Source organism: Pongo pygmaeus, chromosome 16, assembly GCF_028885625.2.
Source record: "Pongo pygmaeus isolate AG05252 chromosome 16, NHGRI_mPonPyg2-v2.0_pri, whole genome shotgun sequence".
NCBI classification, from domain to species: domain Eukaryota; kingdom Metazoa; phylum Chordata; class Mammalia; order Primates; family Hominidae; genus Pongo; species Pongo pygmaeus.
In genome coordinates, this window is record NC_072389.2 from 78,278,518 (window position 1) to 78,294,768 (window position 16,251).

The 16,251-nt window shown below is 40.3% G+C and overlaps 1 protein-coding gene across 5 annotated transcripts in view; it reads left to right on the forward strand.

Moving 5' to 3' along the window:
• The window catches only part of BBS4 (Bardet-Biedl syndrome 4), a 51,871-nt gene that overhangs the window by 18,657 nt on the left and 16,963 nt on the right, over positions 1 to 16,251 (forward strand). For all 5 annotated transcript variants that reach the window (XM_054451550.2, XM_054451548.2, XM_054451547.2 and 2 more), the window contains 4 exons: positions 4,232 to 4,311; positions 6,762 to 6,825; positions 9,790 to 9,901; positions 11,294 to 11,366. In XM_054451550.2, the coding sequence (XP_054307525.1) occupies positions 4,232 to 4,311; positions 6,762 to 6,825; positions 9,790 to 9,901; positions 11,294 to 11,366 (329 nt within the window). The remainder of the gene's footprint in view (positions 1 to 4,231; positions 4,312 to 6,761; positions 6,826 to 9,789; positions 9,902 to 11,293; positions 11,367 to 16,251) is intronic.

The following is a 16,251-nucleotide window of genomic DNA, read 5'->3' on the forward strand; positions in this document are numbered from 1 at the left end:
AGCTACCTTACAAATTGAACACTTTTTTCTCCAGCTTTCACTCAGGAAACACAAAACGTGGTTTGTCCTTTTTTTTTTTCTTTGAGACTGGGTCTCACTCTGTCACCCAGGTTGGAGTGCAGTGCACGATCATGGTTCATTGCAACCTCTGCCTCCCAGGCTCAAGCAGTCCTCCTAACTCAGCCTCCGGAGTAGCTGGGATTACAGGCTTGTGCCTACACTCCTGGCTAATTTTTTTGTATCTTTTGTAGAGATGGGGTTTGTCCAGGCTGGCCTCGAACTGCTGGACTCGAGTAATCCGTCCACCTGGGCCTCCCAAAGTGCTGGGGTTACAGGCGTGAGCCACTGTGGCTAGCCCTGATTGTCTTTTATTGTGAGATTTTAATACAGCTAAGACTTGAAAATTAACATTTTATAAATTTTCTTTTAGGCTACTTAGTGATATTATACTAAGTATCTAAGGTTTGTAATACTTAGTATAAACTCAAAAGGATTCAGTGCCTCATTCTCTTTTACTCTTTCCCTTTAGTAGGTAGGTGACAGAGGACTGGGTCATGCAGTTGAGACTTGGTCCAAGATTACTTAGTAAGCTACTTGTCTCAGAACTATTTATTTATTTATTTACTTATTTTTGAGATGGAGTCTCTCTCTGTTGACCAGGCTGGAGTGCAGTGGTGTGATCTCGGCTCACTGCAACCCCCGCCTCCTGGGTTCAAGCGATTCTCCTGCCTCAGCCTCCCGAGTAGCTGGGATTATAGGCGCCTGCCACCACGCCCGGCTAATTTTTTGTATTTTTAGTAGAGACTTGGTTTCACTGTGTTAACCAGGATTGTCTCGATGATCTGACCTCATGATCCACCTGCCTGGACCTCCCAAAATGCTAGGATTACAGGCGTGAGCGACCGCCCCCAGACCCTGGAACTATTTATGACGGTGCACTTTATGCACTTAACACACTCACATGTCTTTAAGCTTGGTGACTCGTGTGGCTTTTTCAAAGGAGATTTGCTTCTGGAAGTGGTTAAGTAGAATGTGAATGGCCAAGGTCTGGTCATTGGTGAGGCCTAGGGGAAGAAAAGAAAGGAAACACAAGTCTTAGAAGAATTTCAGATAGGCCCCAACGACTAGAAGGGCGGTTCTACTAAGAAAATGTGTGTAGTCAGAAAATGAAGAGTCAGTTGCTTAAAATTTTACTTTTTTTCTTGTTCCTGGCATGTAAAGTCATATCCATACTTTCTGTTGTAATTTCTTCTTACAAATTCCATTGATAATCCCTATTCTTGGATAGCAATGAGCAGCATTACTTCTTTTTTATTTTTTAAAAAAATTTAAATTTTTTGTTGAAATGAGGGTCCTGCTATATTGCTCAGGCTGGTATCAAATTTCTGGGCTCAACTGATCCTCCTGCCACAGCCTCCCAAAGTGCTGGGATTACAGTTGTGAGCCAGTGTGTCTGGTTGTACCTTTTAATTTTTGTTTTCAGGCAACATTAACTCTGAGTCACAGTAAGCTTTTTTTTTCTTCCTGTCATATTATGGACATAGAAGTTTTTTGGTTTTCTTTAGGTTGTTTCTCCTTAGGTTGCAGAACATCAAGAAATGGATTGCAGTCATTTTCCTCTCTTCCCCCTGCTCTTCCCTTTCTTTTCCTTTTTTCTTTTTTTTTTTTTTTGGAGACAGAATCTTGCTCTGTGGCCCAGGTTGGAGTACAGTGTCACAATCTCGGCTCACTGCAACCTCCCTGCACCAGGTTCAAGTGATTCTGGTGCCTCAGCCTCCCTAGTAGCTGGGATGACAGGCATGCGCCACCACACCCTGCTAATTTTTGTATTTTTTGTAGAGATGGGGTTTCACCATGTTGTCCAGGCTGACCTCAAACTCCTGGACTCAAATGATCTGCCCCCCTCGGTCTCCCAAAGTGCTGGAATTATAGGCATGAGCCACCACATCTGGCTTCTTTTCCATTTTTAAAAAGGACTGTCTCCAACATGTTAAAATTCACAAAAAATAATATAAACACACATGTACTCACTGGCTAGGCTTAATAAAAAACATTTAGTCATGTTTACTTTAAAGCTTTTTATTTTTTTGAGAAATAAGCATTAAAGAGTTGAAGTCTCCTGTCTTTTCATAATTCTGTTCTTCGCTCTTCCTTCCTTGAGATCTTCACTATTCTTAGGTTAATTTGGATCTTTCTACTCCTTGTTACCACAGAAAAGTAATTTCTTAATGAATTTGACCATATTTTAAACTTCTGATTTCAGTGGGCAGTTAACTCATTTTATGGTGTCTGTATTGTGAGCCATTTTCAATGACTCAACTAGATTTTTTTCATCGTTGACTTCTCATTTCTGGGCAACAGCATAATGTTCTCATTTAAGCTATTTCTAAAGATTGTGTTTAACTATTTAAAATATTTTTGGTACTCTGATCATCAGATGTGATTTTTTTTTTTTTTTTTTTTTTGAGACGGAGTCTTGCTCTTTCACCAGGCTGGAGTGCAGTGGCGCGATCTCGGCTCACTGTAACCTCCTTCTCCCAGGTTCAAGTGATTCTCCTGCCTCAGCCTCCCAAGTAGCTGGCACTACAGGTGTGTGCTACCATGCCCAGCTAATTTTTTGTATTTTTAGTAGAGACAGGGTTTCACCGTGTTTGCTAGGATGGTCTCTATCTCCTGACCTTGTGATCCGCCCACCTTGGCCTCCCAAAGTGCTGGGATTACAGGCGTGAGCCACTGCACCTGGCCACATGTGATATTAACTATCTTATATATATATTTCTGTTGCGGGAAGTCAGGGGCCCCAAACGGAGGGACTGGCTGGAGCCGTGGCAGAGGAACATAAATTGTGAAGATTTCATGGACATTTGTCAGTTCCCAAATAATATTATAATTTCTTACACCTGTCTTACTTTAATCTCTTAATCCTGTTATCTCCGTAAGCTGAGGATGTACGTCACCTCAGGGCCACTATGATAATTGTGTTAACTGTACAAATTGATTGTAAAACGTGTGTTTGAACAATATGAAATCAGTGCACCTTGAAAAAGAACAGAATAACAGCAATTTTAGGGAACAAGGGAAGACAACCATAAGGTCTGACTGCCTGTGGGGTTGGGCAAAATAGAGCCATATTTTTCTTCTTGCAGAGAGCCTATAAATGGACATGCAAGTAGGGAAGATATCGCTAAATACTTTTCCTAGCAAGGAATTTTAATAATTAATACTCTGGAGAAGGAATGCATTCCTGGGGGGGGAGGGCGGGGAGGTCTATAAACGGCCACTCTGGGAGTGTCTGTCTTATGCTGTTGAGATAAGGACTGAAATACACCCTGGTCTCCTGAAGTACCCTCAGGCTTATTAGGGTGGAGAAAAAAACCCCACTCTGGTAAATTTGAGGTCAGATCAGTTCTCTGTTCTCAAACACTGTGTTCTGTTGTTTAAGATGTTTATCAAGACAATTTGTGCACCACTGAACATAGACTCTTATCAGTAATTTTGCTTTTGCCCTTTGCCTTGTGATCTTTGTTGGACCCTTATCAGGAGTTTCTGATTTTGCCCTTGTCCTGTTTCCTCAGAAGCATGTGATCTTTGTTCTCCTTTTTGCCCTTTGAGGCATGTGATCTTTGTGACCTACTCGCTGTTCTTAGGCCCCCTCCCCTTTTGAAATCCTTAATAAACACTTGATTGTTTTGCAGCTCAGGTGGGCATCACGGTCCTACCGATGATATGTGATGTCATCCCTGGAGGCCCAGCTGTAAAATTCCTATCTTTGTACTCTTTATTTCTCAGCTGGCCAATGCTTATGGAAAATAGAAAGAACCTACGTTGAAATATTGGGGGCAGATTCCCCTGATATATTTCCTTAGTGACATTCCTGCAATCTCCTTTAGAAAGTCTTTCTATTCACCTTCTATAACCAGGGAAGGAGAGATTGAGAAGAAGAGACAAAGGATGATTTTATGTTTTTCAGTCCCAGTCATTATTTGATGAGAAACTGATATTACAAGCTTCAAAAGCTCAAGATATGTATTCAACATGTAGTAGTAGAACAAGTATCTTAGTTTAATAGTCTATACATTTTTGATGCACTATAATATATTCTTGTAGTCAGTAGCATCAAAATTTTAATGTGATATTGCAGTATGTTTATGGTTAGTTTAGACATGAGGACAGTGCTAAAGGAGAAAATCTAATGACTGTGTTGTTTGTTTTGTCAAAATATGCTACCTAGCTCCAGAGTTTCCTATTTTGGAGAAGCAGAACTGGTTGATTCATCTTCATTATATCCGGAAAGATTATGAAGCCTGCAAGGTAAGAGATTGCCATGATAATAAAAATGAGAGGCAGGATGTTGGGTGGGCAACTAACAGTGCCTGCTGAATAGAGTGTGGCAGTTTATATCTCAGTGATAAAACATGAATTCCTTCTTACCCATACTTCATACACTGGTTATCTTTTGCTATGGTAGTGATGTTGAACATACAACCTCAATGTTTCAGTGGCCCTCAACAAACAGATATTTATTAATTGCTCATGGGCTTTCAGATCAGCTGTGGGTTGGCTGGGTTTGACTGCAGGCTGTGGGTCAGGTTCAGGTGTGTTCCATGTGTCTTCTTTTGTCAAGAGCAAACAACTCTCTTGGACATGTTGGTCTTCTGGTGGAGGCAGATGTTCAACTCAGCATATTAACTTTTTTATCTTTGGATAGATGAAAAATGGTATTTTGTCGAGTTTTTTTTTTTTGAGGTGGAGTCTCACTGTCACCTAGGCTGGAGTGCAATGGCGTGATGTTGGCTCATTGCAGCCTCGCCTCCCAGGTTCAAGTGATTCTTCTGCCTCAGCCTCCCGAGTAGCTGGGACTACAGATGAGTGTCAGCACGCCCGGCTAATTTTTTGTATTTTTAGTGGAGATGGGGTTTCACCATATTGGCCAGGCTGGTCTCAAACTCCTGACCTTGTGATCTGCCTGTCTTGGCCTCCCAAAGTGCTGGCATTACAGGCGTGAGCCACTGTGCCCAGCCCTGAGTTTTATTTTTTAATTTCCCTCTTATTGCAAGGTTGATCATCATTTGTATATTTAAAAACCATTTGTATTTCCCTTTCTCTGTATCTTTGGTAACATACCATATATGTTACAAACTTGCAGGCAGACAGTGGTAGTACTGACATGCAGAATGTATCCTTGGTGTCATCTTTTTTGGCATCCAGAGCTTTGTGACCCATCTAAGGTTTTTAATTTATACCTATGGCATTTATACCTATGGCAATGCACAGAACTAATTCATACTGGTATGACAAAGATTGATACCAGTTTTTTTTTTTTTTTTAAAATGGAGTTTTGCTCTTATTGCCCAGGCTAGAGTGCAGTGGCGCAATCTCGGCTCACTGCAATCTCTGCCTTTCGGTTTCAAGCAATTCTCCTGCCTCAGCCTCCCAAGTCGCTGGGATTACAGGCGCCTGCCACCACGCCCAGCTAATTTTTTTTATATTTTGTATTTGTAGTAGAGATGGAGTTTCACCATGTTGGTCAGGCTGGTCTCAAACTGCTGACCTCGTGATCCACCCGCCTCGGCCTCCCAAAGTGCTGGGATTACAGGCATGAGCCACTGCACCCGGCCCATACCAGTTTTTTTTTTTGACACCACTGATCTGAAGGCAGATACCAGTATGAATCTTTTTTTTGAGATGGAGTTTTGCTCTTGTCGCCAAGGGTGGAGTGCAGTGGCGTGACCTCGGCTCACCACAACCTCCACCTCCTGAGTTCAAGTGATTTTCCTGCCTCAGCCTCTTGAGTAGCTGGGATTACAGGCATGTGCCACCACGCCTGGCTAATTTTTTATGTTTTTAGTAGAGATGGGGTTTTTGCATGTTGGTTAGGCTGGTCTCAAACTCCCGACCTCAGGTGATCTGCCCGCCTCGGCCAACCAAAGTGCTGGGATTACATGCGTGAGCCACCGCGCCCGGCCACCAGTATGAATCTTGAAAGGTTCTCTTTCTTTTTCATCTGTGATAATACTTGGAAATCTTTTCACACTTTTCTTAGCTTGCCTAGTTAGATTTTAGACAGGGGTTGGCAAACTTTTTCTGTAATGGGCCAACAATATTTTAGGGTTTGTAGGCCACATACAGTCTCTACATCATATTTGTTATCTTATTTTTTATAACCCTTTAGAAATATAAAAACCACTGTTAGCTTGAGAGCTGTACAAAAATATACAGGGCCTGTAAGCCCTGTAGTTTGCAAATCCCTGTTCTAGAAGAAGTAATCATAACAAGGGAGTTGACATTTTAAGAAACTGAATGAACTAGTACTTTACTAGGCATTATTAATACTCTTGGTTTTTTTACATATGATTCTTGTCCATGTCTACTTTTTCATTACTATTTGTTTTTTTTTTTTTCCAGACAGAGTCTCACTCTGTTGCCCAGGCTGGAGTGCAGTGGCGTGATCTTGGCTCACTGCAACCTCTGCCTCCTGGGTTCAAGTTGATTCTCCTGCCTCAGCCTCCTGAGTAGCTGGGATTACAGGCACGCGCCACTACCGCCTGGCTAATTTTTGTATTTTTAGTAGAGATGGGGTTTCACCATATTGGTTAGGCTGATCTTGAACTCCTGACCTCGTAATCTGCCTGCCTTGGTCTCCCCAAGTGTTGGGATTACAGGCATGAGCCACCGCACCTGGCCTGTCCATGTCCACTTTTTCTTAAAGACACCTGAAGAAACTTAACCACTGCTCAGAAGCATTTTTCTTCCTCTTTCAGGCTGTTATCAAAGAACAGCTTCAGGAGACTCAGGGATTGTGTGAATATGCTATCTATGTCCAAGGTAAGACACATACTTCTTATCTTCTTGCTAGAGAAATACACTTTTCCTAGGTTCTTGAAAAAGAGCAGGCAATTGAAGAAACAAGTTCAAGTACAGTCATGCACCACTTAACAATGGAGATATGTTCTAAGAAATGTGTTAGGCAATTTTGTCATTGTGTGAACATTACATAGAGTGTACTTACACAAACGTAGATGGATGATATAGTGTACTATACACATAGGCATAGATATAGTGTACTATACACATGATATAGTCTGTTGCTCCCAGGCTACAAACCTATATGAGCAGGTGTTATACTGAATACCGTAGGCAGTTGTAAAACAGTGGTAAGTGTATCTAAACATAGAAAACGTACTGTAAAAATATGGTATAAAAGATAAAAAATAGTATACCTGTATAGAGTACTTACCATGGATGGACTGGAAGTTGCTCTGGGTGAGTTAGTGGTGAGTGAATATGAAGGTCTAGGACATTATTGTATACTAATGTAGACTTTATAAACACTGTACACTTAGCCTACACTAAATTTATTTAAAAATATTTTTTCTACAATGATAAATTAGCTTACTGTAACTTTTTACTTTATAAACTTTAAAACTTTTTGGCTCTTTTGAGGTAATACTTAAAACACACAACAACATTGTACATTTGTACAAAAATAGTTTCTTTAGGTCCTTATTCTATAAGCTTTTTTCTTTTTCTTTCTTTTTTTTTTTTTTCTCAGTAGAGAGAGAGAGTCTCACTTTATTGCCCAGGCTGGTCTTGAACTCCTGGGCTCAAGCAGTCCTCCTGCCTCAGCCTCTCAAAGTGCTGGGATTATAGGCATGAGCCACGACACCCGGCCCTTTATACTATTCTTAAAACTTTTTATTTTTTTACGTTTAAACTTTTTTGTTAAAAACTAAGACACACACACTACTACAGTGGTAGTACTAACATGCAGAATGTGTCCTTGTCTTTTTTGGCATTCAGAGCTTTGTAACCCATCTAAGGTCTTTGTGACACACACACACACATACACACACACACACACGCACTGGTCTAGGCCTACACAGAGTCAAGATATAAATATCACTGTCTTCCACCTCCTAATGGAAGGTCTTCAGTGGCAATAACATACATGGAGCTGTCATCTCCTATAACAATAGGAATACCTTCTGGAATATCTCCTGAAGCATCTGCCTGAGGCGGTTATACTTTTTTTTAGTAAGTGGAAGGAGTACACTCTAAAAATAAAGATTAAAATGTATAGCTCAGTAAATACATAAACCAGTAATGTAGTCATTTATCATCATTATCAAGTATTAAGTTCTATATATACGTAATTGTATATGCTGTACTTTTATGTGACTGGCAGCACAGTAGATTTGTTTATACCAGCATCACTACAGATAGGTAAGTAATGCATTGCACTGTTTTGATTGCTATGACGTCACTGGGCAATAGGAATTTTTCCTCTTCATTATAATCTTAAGTGATCATCATCATTTATACAGCTGTCGACCAAAATGTCATTACAGGTGCATGAGTTTAAATGTTCCAGAAAGGTTTTATTCAGTATTAATCTTTTTATGGAATCTGAATATAATTACTGTGTTGGATTTGACTTCAGAAATGACTAGTAATGTTAAAAAATTGCTATGATTACCCATTTTTTAGTTTCTGGCTAGTGTTTTTTGGAATGGATGCTTAGGATTCCTGCCTAATACAGTGATTTCAGGGCCAGAAGATGCTTTTGGAAGGATTCCTTGTAATCAAGCTAAAAGAGATGAAGAAGAGCTTAAGGATTTCTGTAAGGTGAATCAGGATGAGGGGAAGAAGCCTAGAAATAAACAAGATAAAGCAGAGCATAAATTCAGCTCATTAGAAACCAAAGATAAGGACCACTCACTTACTTTTTTTTTTTTTTTTTTGAGACAGAGTCTTGCTCTGTTGCCCAGGCTGGAGTGCAGTGGCATGATCTCAGCTCACTGCAACCTCTGCCTCCCAGGTTCAAGCGATCCTCCTGCCTCAGCCCCCCTAGTAGCTGGGATTACAGGCACATGCCACCACGTCCGGCTAGTTTTTGTATTTTTAGTAGAGACGAGGTTTCGTCATGTTGGCCAGGCTGGTCTCGAACTCCTGACTTCAGGCGATCCACCTGCCTCAGCCTCCCAAAGTGCTGGGATTACAGGCATGAACCACTGCACCTGGTCCACTGACTTAAATTTTCCTCTTTAGTGGCATTAGTAGCATTCTTAGTTTTTCCAGGAACTTTCTTTTTGACTCTTGGATGTAAATGAATGGTTTTGTTTACCATTCATTGCATTTGTAGTCTTCAGACTAACATATAATTTTCTGACATAATTGTTAAGATATTGACAAATTTAGGACATCATGGCAAAAAATGCTCTTATTCCCAGTGTCACAAATATCAGACTTTCAGTGCCTGGTGAATTCTTCTGAAAACATAGGCCTAGGAAAAACCTCTGGTTCTAATTGGTTGTTACACTGACAACCGAAGTCTTAAATGTTACTGTATTCTTTGCCAGAATCTCTGTGTTGAATTTGAGGTATTGATTCCATTTGCCCCATTTGGAGGTTTGCTCTGAAAACTGTCAATTGGAAGTCAATTATGATAAATGAAGCATCTGATGGGGAAGCCCCAAAATGTTCTTAATGTGAAGAGTTTGTGTGATAATTTGCAAAGGAACTGATTATCTATGTGATGGATCCTGGGAGTAGAAAGAGAAGTAGGTAGGTTTGAGCTACCTTACTAAAAGAGAGTTGAGCTTGTCAGCAGTTTTGGTTGTTGTTTCAACCTGTCCAAAGCCATATCTGATTGTTTTAAGGATACAGTTGCCCAAAGGATTTACTCGATGTGGTTTCCCAGTTTTCTCTTCTCCAATTTTTCTGACCCCAGGCTCCATTCTTCCCAGAACATGATTTTACTTTTTTTTTGTATTTTCTGTTTCTTGGCAGCATTGATATTTCGCCTGGAAGGAAATATCCAAGAATCCCTAGAACTCTTCCAGACATGTGCAGTTCTTAGCCCTCAGAGTGCTGATAACCTCAAGCAGGTGGCCAGATCTTTGTGAGTATTGGCAACCTGGGGGCCCTAGGGCACTCACAGAGAACAGTGCAAAATGCATTCCTAGGTACAGCCTGCTGCTGGCAGCCGCATCAGCCTGATACACAAGCGGGGAATGGTTTAATAGGTATAATGGAATTCACTCTGAAGAGCACGGATTAAGTTTGAAATTTGAGAAAACGAGATAACTAGTGTTAAGGAACTAAGCATTTTAAACACTGTGCATTCTAGTTTGATCGGGGACCGATATTGTTTATCATGTAAATAGAGACACCTTGTACCCTAAGTCTTCTAAACTTATTGGCAATCCTTGGAATTTTTCTCATCTACTCTTCTAACACTTAATATTTGTCACACAGTAAGTTTTTAGTAAGAACAGAGAGTTCCTGACTTCTGATGGTTCAACTTATATAATTTTTCAACTTTACGATGATGTAAAATTGTTATGTATTCAGTAGAAACTGTACTTCAAGTATCCATACAGCCATTCTGTTTTTCATTTTCAGTATAGTGTTCAGTAAATTACATGAGATAGTTAGCATTTTATTATAAAATTGGCATTGTGTTAGATGATTTTGCCTGTCAGCAAATGTAGTTAAGAAAGTGGAGATAGGAACTCCATGGAGCAGAGTAAGTGTTCTGAGCATGCTTAAGATAGGCTAGGCTATCTATGATGTCTGGTAGAGTAGATGTATTACATGCATTTTTGAATTACAGTATTTTCAATTTACAGTGGGTTTACTGGGATGTAAACCCATCACAAGTTGAGGAGCATCTCTATTTGTTGAGTGAATGTCCTAAAGATTCCTAAATGGAAAGAATCTCAAGTCTTTATAAACTATTAGGTACTCCCTTTTCAGTCTTTTGTTCCATGGAGTTCCTATCTCCCCTTTCTTAGCCACATTGCCATTCATACCTGTGTTGTTTTTGCATAGAGCTTGGCTTTCCCTGTTTCTCTCTAAACTCAGGATCCAATATCAAGGAAAGAGACTTAGTCTTGGAAGGAAAGGACATGTCCCTAATGGGTGATGATAAATGATGGTAGTTACTGCTTAACATGGTATATCATTAGGCTTATTTCTTTTTTCGTCTGCATTGTAGACGAAATATTAGTCTATACATAGTACATTGTAGAAGAAAAATTCCACAAGACTCTCACTAAAATTGGTATAGAATGAGACCAAGGCCTTGGAACAGGTGCCAGTGCAATCCCTACTAAGAGAGCTTCCACTGTTAGTGTATAGCAGCTTCACTGACCAAACCAGCACAACCAGCTCATGGAGAAAAGGCTTCTAGAATTCTCTGCTGGATGAAATATGAGTAAAATGTGGGACTAGTAGGGTTAGTCTTCTAAGAATTTTGAGGTAATAATTATGGAAAATATATCTTTTACAGATTTCTTTTGGGAAAACATAAAGCTGCCATTGAAGTATATAATGAAGCAGCTAAACTCAACCAGAAAGATTGGGTAAGTAGAGAACTTTCAGTTCTTTCTTATTAGTAAACATGCTAATGGTTCCATTTATCATATGGCTGTCTTATTTCTGAATTCTTACATTCCAAAAATGTCTTGATTTTAACCTCATACTTAATTCATGATTTGTGTAAGTATAGGATCAAAAACCATGTTTCCTCATAACTTTGCAGGCATTGCTGCATGATTTTCTAGCGGTTTGCTGACGAGCAGTCTCTTACCAGTCTGATTCTTGTTGATGACCCCTAGAAGCTTTGGGTATTTTTTTATCATTGGAATTCCACAATATCAGCAATAGGCATCTAGTTGTGTTTCATGTCTTTTTCTCATCCCCATCTGTGTGACATTCACTTGACTCTTTCATTCTGAAGACCCTTGCCTTTCTTTGGGTCAGGGCCTTTGAGTAGTTCTTTATCTTTCCCCTTCCCTTCTCTTTGTATCAATTGAAGATTGTGTGTAAATGCAACAGAAAATTTGACTAAACATTGGTTTTACAAATTAGGTTTTTTTTTTTAATTCTCATGAAACAAGATGTCCAGGTAAGTGGTTGCTGGCGTTGATTTGGTGGTCCTAGGATGTCAAGACTGAGAGTTTTTCTCCATGGTTACAAGAAGACTGCTGCATCCAACATCACATCTGCATTCTAGGGAGGGAGAAAGAGAAAGCAACAAGGAGAAAAGGACAGAGCCTATACTGGGAAAGCACAACTTTTCCAGCAGTCCCCCACAGACTTCCACTTATGTCATATCAGCTCCCCTTCTATAAGGAAGGCTGGTTAAATGTAGTTTTTAATCTGGTCACATTGCCACTCTAAACAAAATTAGGGTTCTTTTAGTAAGGAAAAAGAGAAGAGGTAGCAGGTAGGCAAGTAGATAACTAGCAGCATCTGCCACACTGTTTCCATTCTCTGTGAGACATGTTCTCTAACTATTCTCTACAACTCTTAACTTGCTTCTCATTTTATACCTCCTTGTCCTTTTTTTTTGGGGGGGTGGGTACCGAGGCTCATTCTGTCGCCCAGGCTGGAGTGCAGTGGCGTGATCTCGGCTCACTGCAACCTCTTTCTCCCAGGTTCAAGTGATTCTCCTGCCTCAGCCTCCCGAGTAGCTGGGATTACAGGCGCCTGCCACCATGCCTGGCTAATTTTTGTATTTTTGGTAGAGACGTGGTTTCACCATGTTGGCTAGGCTGGTCTCCAACTCCTGACCTCAGGTGATTCACCCGCCTTGGCCTCCGAAAGTGCTGGGATTATAGGTGTGAGCCACCATGCGTGACCCTCCTTGTCCTTTTATTATATGTTCAGGACATGTATTCAGTCTTATCTTCCATATCATCATTTTTGTTTTTAGCTATTTGTATTCTGTTATATACCCTATCCATCCAATATTTTTTATTTTATTTCCTTTTATTGTATTTTTAATTTCCAAAAATCTTGTCTTGTCTTCAAAGACTGATTCTTGAAGTTCTTTTCTGCTTCTCAGAATTATCTTTTTCTTCCTCTCTGCATTTTGGTTCTTCTATTTTATGCTGTTGGTATTTTTCAAGTATTTGGTGATTCTCAGAGAGACATTCATATCTGTGAGTGAAGGACTAGATTTATTGGTACAGAGAATTAGCATGGATTTCCTTTGCAGTTTTTACAGGGCACTATTATTTTTGAAGTGTGTTTAATTTGTCAGTCGCTTTTCTTCTGTACGTTGGAAGATTGAGTTGAGTCTTTATGCCATGGAGTATGTTATAGCTAACAGCCAGAGTGAAGCTACAGATGAAGAAAAATTCATGTACTTTTCATTCAGTCGGTTTTTCAAAAAATGAGTATGTCTGCTATATGCCAAGCACTGATCTATGCCCTGGAGATGCAAAGACGGACTGTTGGATTATAAGATACTCAACTAGAATAGGAAATGAAGGAAGAAGAGCTAGTTTTGGAAGAAGGTGATGGTAAGAAATCAGAGTTAAATCCTGTCTTTCAGAGGATTTTGGATATGGTAAGTTTTAGGTTCTGAGGGGATATCTAAATTGAGATGTGTCCAGTATGGTTGGATATAGAAATCTGAAACTCAAGTGTTTTGGAGTAGAGATGTAAATTCTGGAGTCAACAACATAAAGGTGGTAATTGAAACCATTAGATTGGTTGACATTACCCTGCAATGAGCTGAGGATGGGACCCTGGAAAAAAAGAGTTTTTTACTTTTTTTTTGTTTGTTTGAGACAGCACAGGAAAAGTTACTGCTTTAATGCAGGGAGGAAGCCCTGCACTCTCTATGGGGGCCAGGACCATGGGGGTGGCCAGCACCACAGATGGTCACCATACAGGCCAGGGAGGAGCCAGAGCCCACCAGTAATCCCTGGAACATCCCTGGATGCTAGCAGTTTTTTACTTTCTAAACTTTTTTTTTTTTTTTTTTTTAAGAGACAAGGTTACCTAGGCTGGAGTATAGTGGGGTGATCATAGCTTACATAACCTCCAACTCCTGGGCTCAAGTGATCCTCCTGCCTCTGCCTCCTGAGTAGCTGGGGCTACAGGTGCGTGCCACCATGCCTGGCTAAATTTATTTTGTGGAAATGAGGTCTCATGTTGCCCAGGCTGGTCTCAAGCTCCTGTCCTCAAGTGATCCTCCTGCTTTAGCTTCCCAGAGTGCTGGGATTACAGGTGTGAGCCATCAAAAAGCAATTTTTGAAGGACTGAGCAGAAGAAGAGAACCCATAGAGGGAGACAGGGAAGAGGAAAGCAGGAGCGCTCAGGGTCACAGGAGGAATGGAACGTATTTCTTAATCTATCCAGTTGGTTGAAAGAGCTCATTTGGTATTACTGACTCACTTGGGATAACCATCCCATTGTTACTAGTAGATGTGGTCATTCACAAAACAGCTATTCTTTTTTTTTTTTTTTTTTTTTTTTGAGACAGAGTCTCATTCTGTCACCTAGGCTAGAGTGCAGTGGCTCAATCTTGGCTCACTGCAACCTCTGCCTCCCGGGTTCAAGCGATTCTCCTCCCTCAGCCTCCTGAGTAGCTGGGATTTACAGGCACCTGCCACCATGCCCAGCTAATTTTTGTATTTTTAGTAGAGATGGGGTTTCACCATGTTGGTCGGGCTGGTCTTGAACTCCTGACGTCGTGATCCACCCACCTTGGCCTCCCAAAATGCTGAGATTACAGGTGTGAGCCACCACCTTTTTTTTTTTAACTTTAAAATTTTTCTTTAAAATTTTCCCCTTCATGGCATTTTAATTTTCTTTTTAGAATATTTTAATGATTTTTAATTTTACTTTTATTAACAGCCCTTCTCTACCCTACATATTTCATAAGTACCTGTAGAAAACCTTATAGTAGCTGGAGCATGGTGGCTCATACCTGTAATACCAGCACTTTAAAAGGATGCTGAGTGGGGAGGATCACTTGAGCCCAGGAGTCTGAGACCAGCCTGGGCAACATAGAGACCCAGTCTCTAGAAAAAAAAATAAAAATTAGTGGTTTCGTGCACCTGTAGTCCTAGCTGTTCTAGAGGCTGAGGTAGGAGGATCACGTTAGCCTGGGAGGTTGAGGCTGCAGTGATGCAGTGAACTGTGATTGTGTCACTGCACTTCAGCATGGAAAGCAGAGCAAGACCCTGCTTGTAGCCTTGTAGCCCTATTTTCTTGGACTCATCAGGGTATTCCATAGTCTTGCTGCAACAGGGGAATAGTAATTACTCCTGCCATTATCTTATTTGACTTTTGGAACAGTTCTGTTAAGTAGGGAGAATTTCCCCCATTGACAAGTGAGGAAGCTAAGGCTTTGGAAGATGGAATGTCTTGCTGAAGGGTAGGAAGTTGCTACAGTCAGGTAGTTGCTGAGCCAGAACTGGAATTCAGACCTGTGATCTAGGATGATCTAAGATTCCTCGTCTTAAGACTGTGATCTTTTCCACTGTACAACTGCCTTTGCAGGATGTCTGCTGGATTCCTTTACCTCCTGAAAGATAGGATTTGAGTCTGATGTGTTCTATTGCCCTTTCCACATTTCTTTTGCAGTTAGTTTGTTAAAGATATATTGCTGCCTTCTCAACTATCTATATCAAAGATTTTAAAAGGTCAGAGGTTAGCCTTCAGGACATCTGTTTACCTACTTACCTTGACAGTTCCTACTGCAGAGCAGGACATTTAAAGGACAAGAAAGGCTTTATTTCTGTCTTGTCTGTCTCCATGCATGCATTCTTATAGCATGACAAAGTTGGAAGTACACAAGTTTTGGAAGCAGGCCTGAGTTCAAATCCCAATGTTCTATAATATGGACATGATTTGTGATTGAATAAAAAAAATTTTAAATGTGAGGCATTTGTGAGATAATTGGAAATTTTAACATAATTGAATATCTAATATCAAGCAGTCACTGCTTTTTTTTGAGTATGACGATGTGGGTAGGTTTAAAAAAAAAGGCCTTATCTTTTAGAAATACATATGGAAACATTTGTGGATAAAACGTTGGGCTGTTATTTGCTTACAAAAGTTGTGGGAGTAGATGGGGTGTGGATTGGATGGTTGTTGGGACAGGATGATGAGTACATGATTCTGTCTGCACTTATGTACGATTGAAATTCTCCCTAGGATATACAACTAAAAAAGAAAAAAAAATCCCAATACTGTCTGTCTTAAGTTAGGTAATCTACTCAACCTCTCTGAGCTTCAATTTCCTTATCTGTAAAATTGGAAAGATTATAACTATGTTGCAGGTTTGCTGAAAATTAAAGTAACATATATGAAAACATCTGGCATAAAGCCTGATGTTAGTAGGTGCTCAACCAATGGTTGCTGTTTTGTTGTTTTTATTTTAGGAGACTTGGAAAACATTAAATCAGTTGTTAGCTCTGAGCCTGGGGGTCCATGTTTCCTCAGACA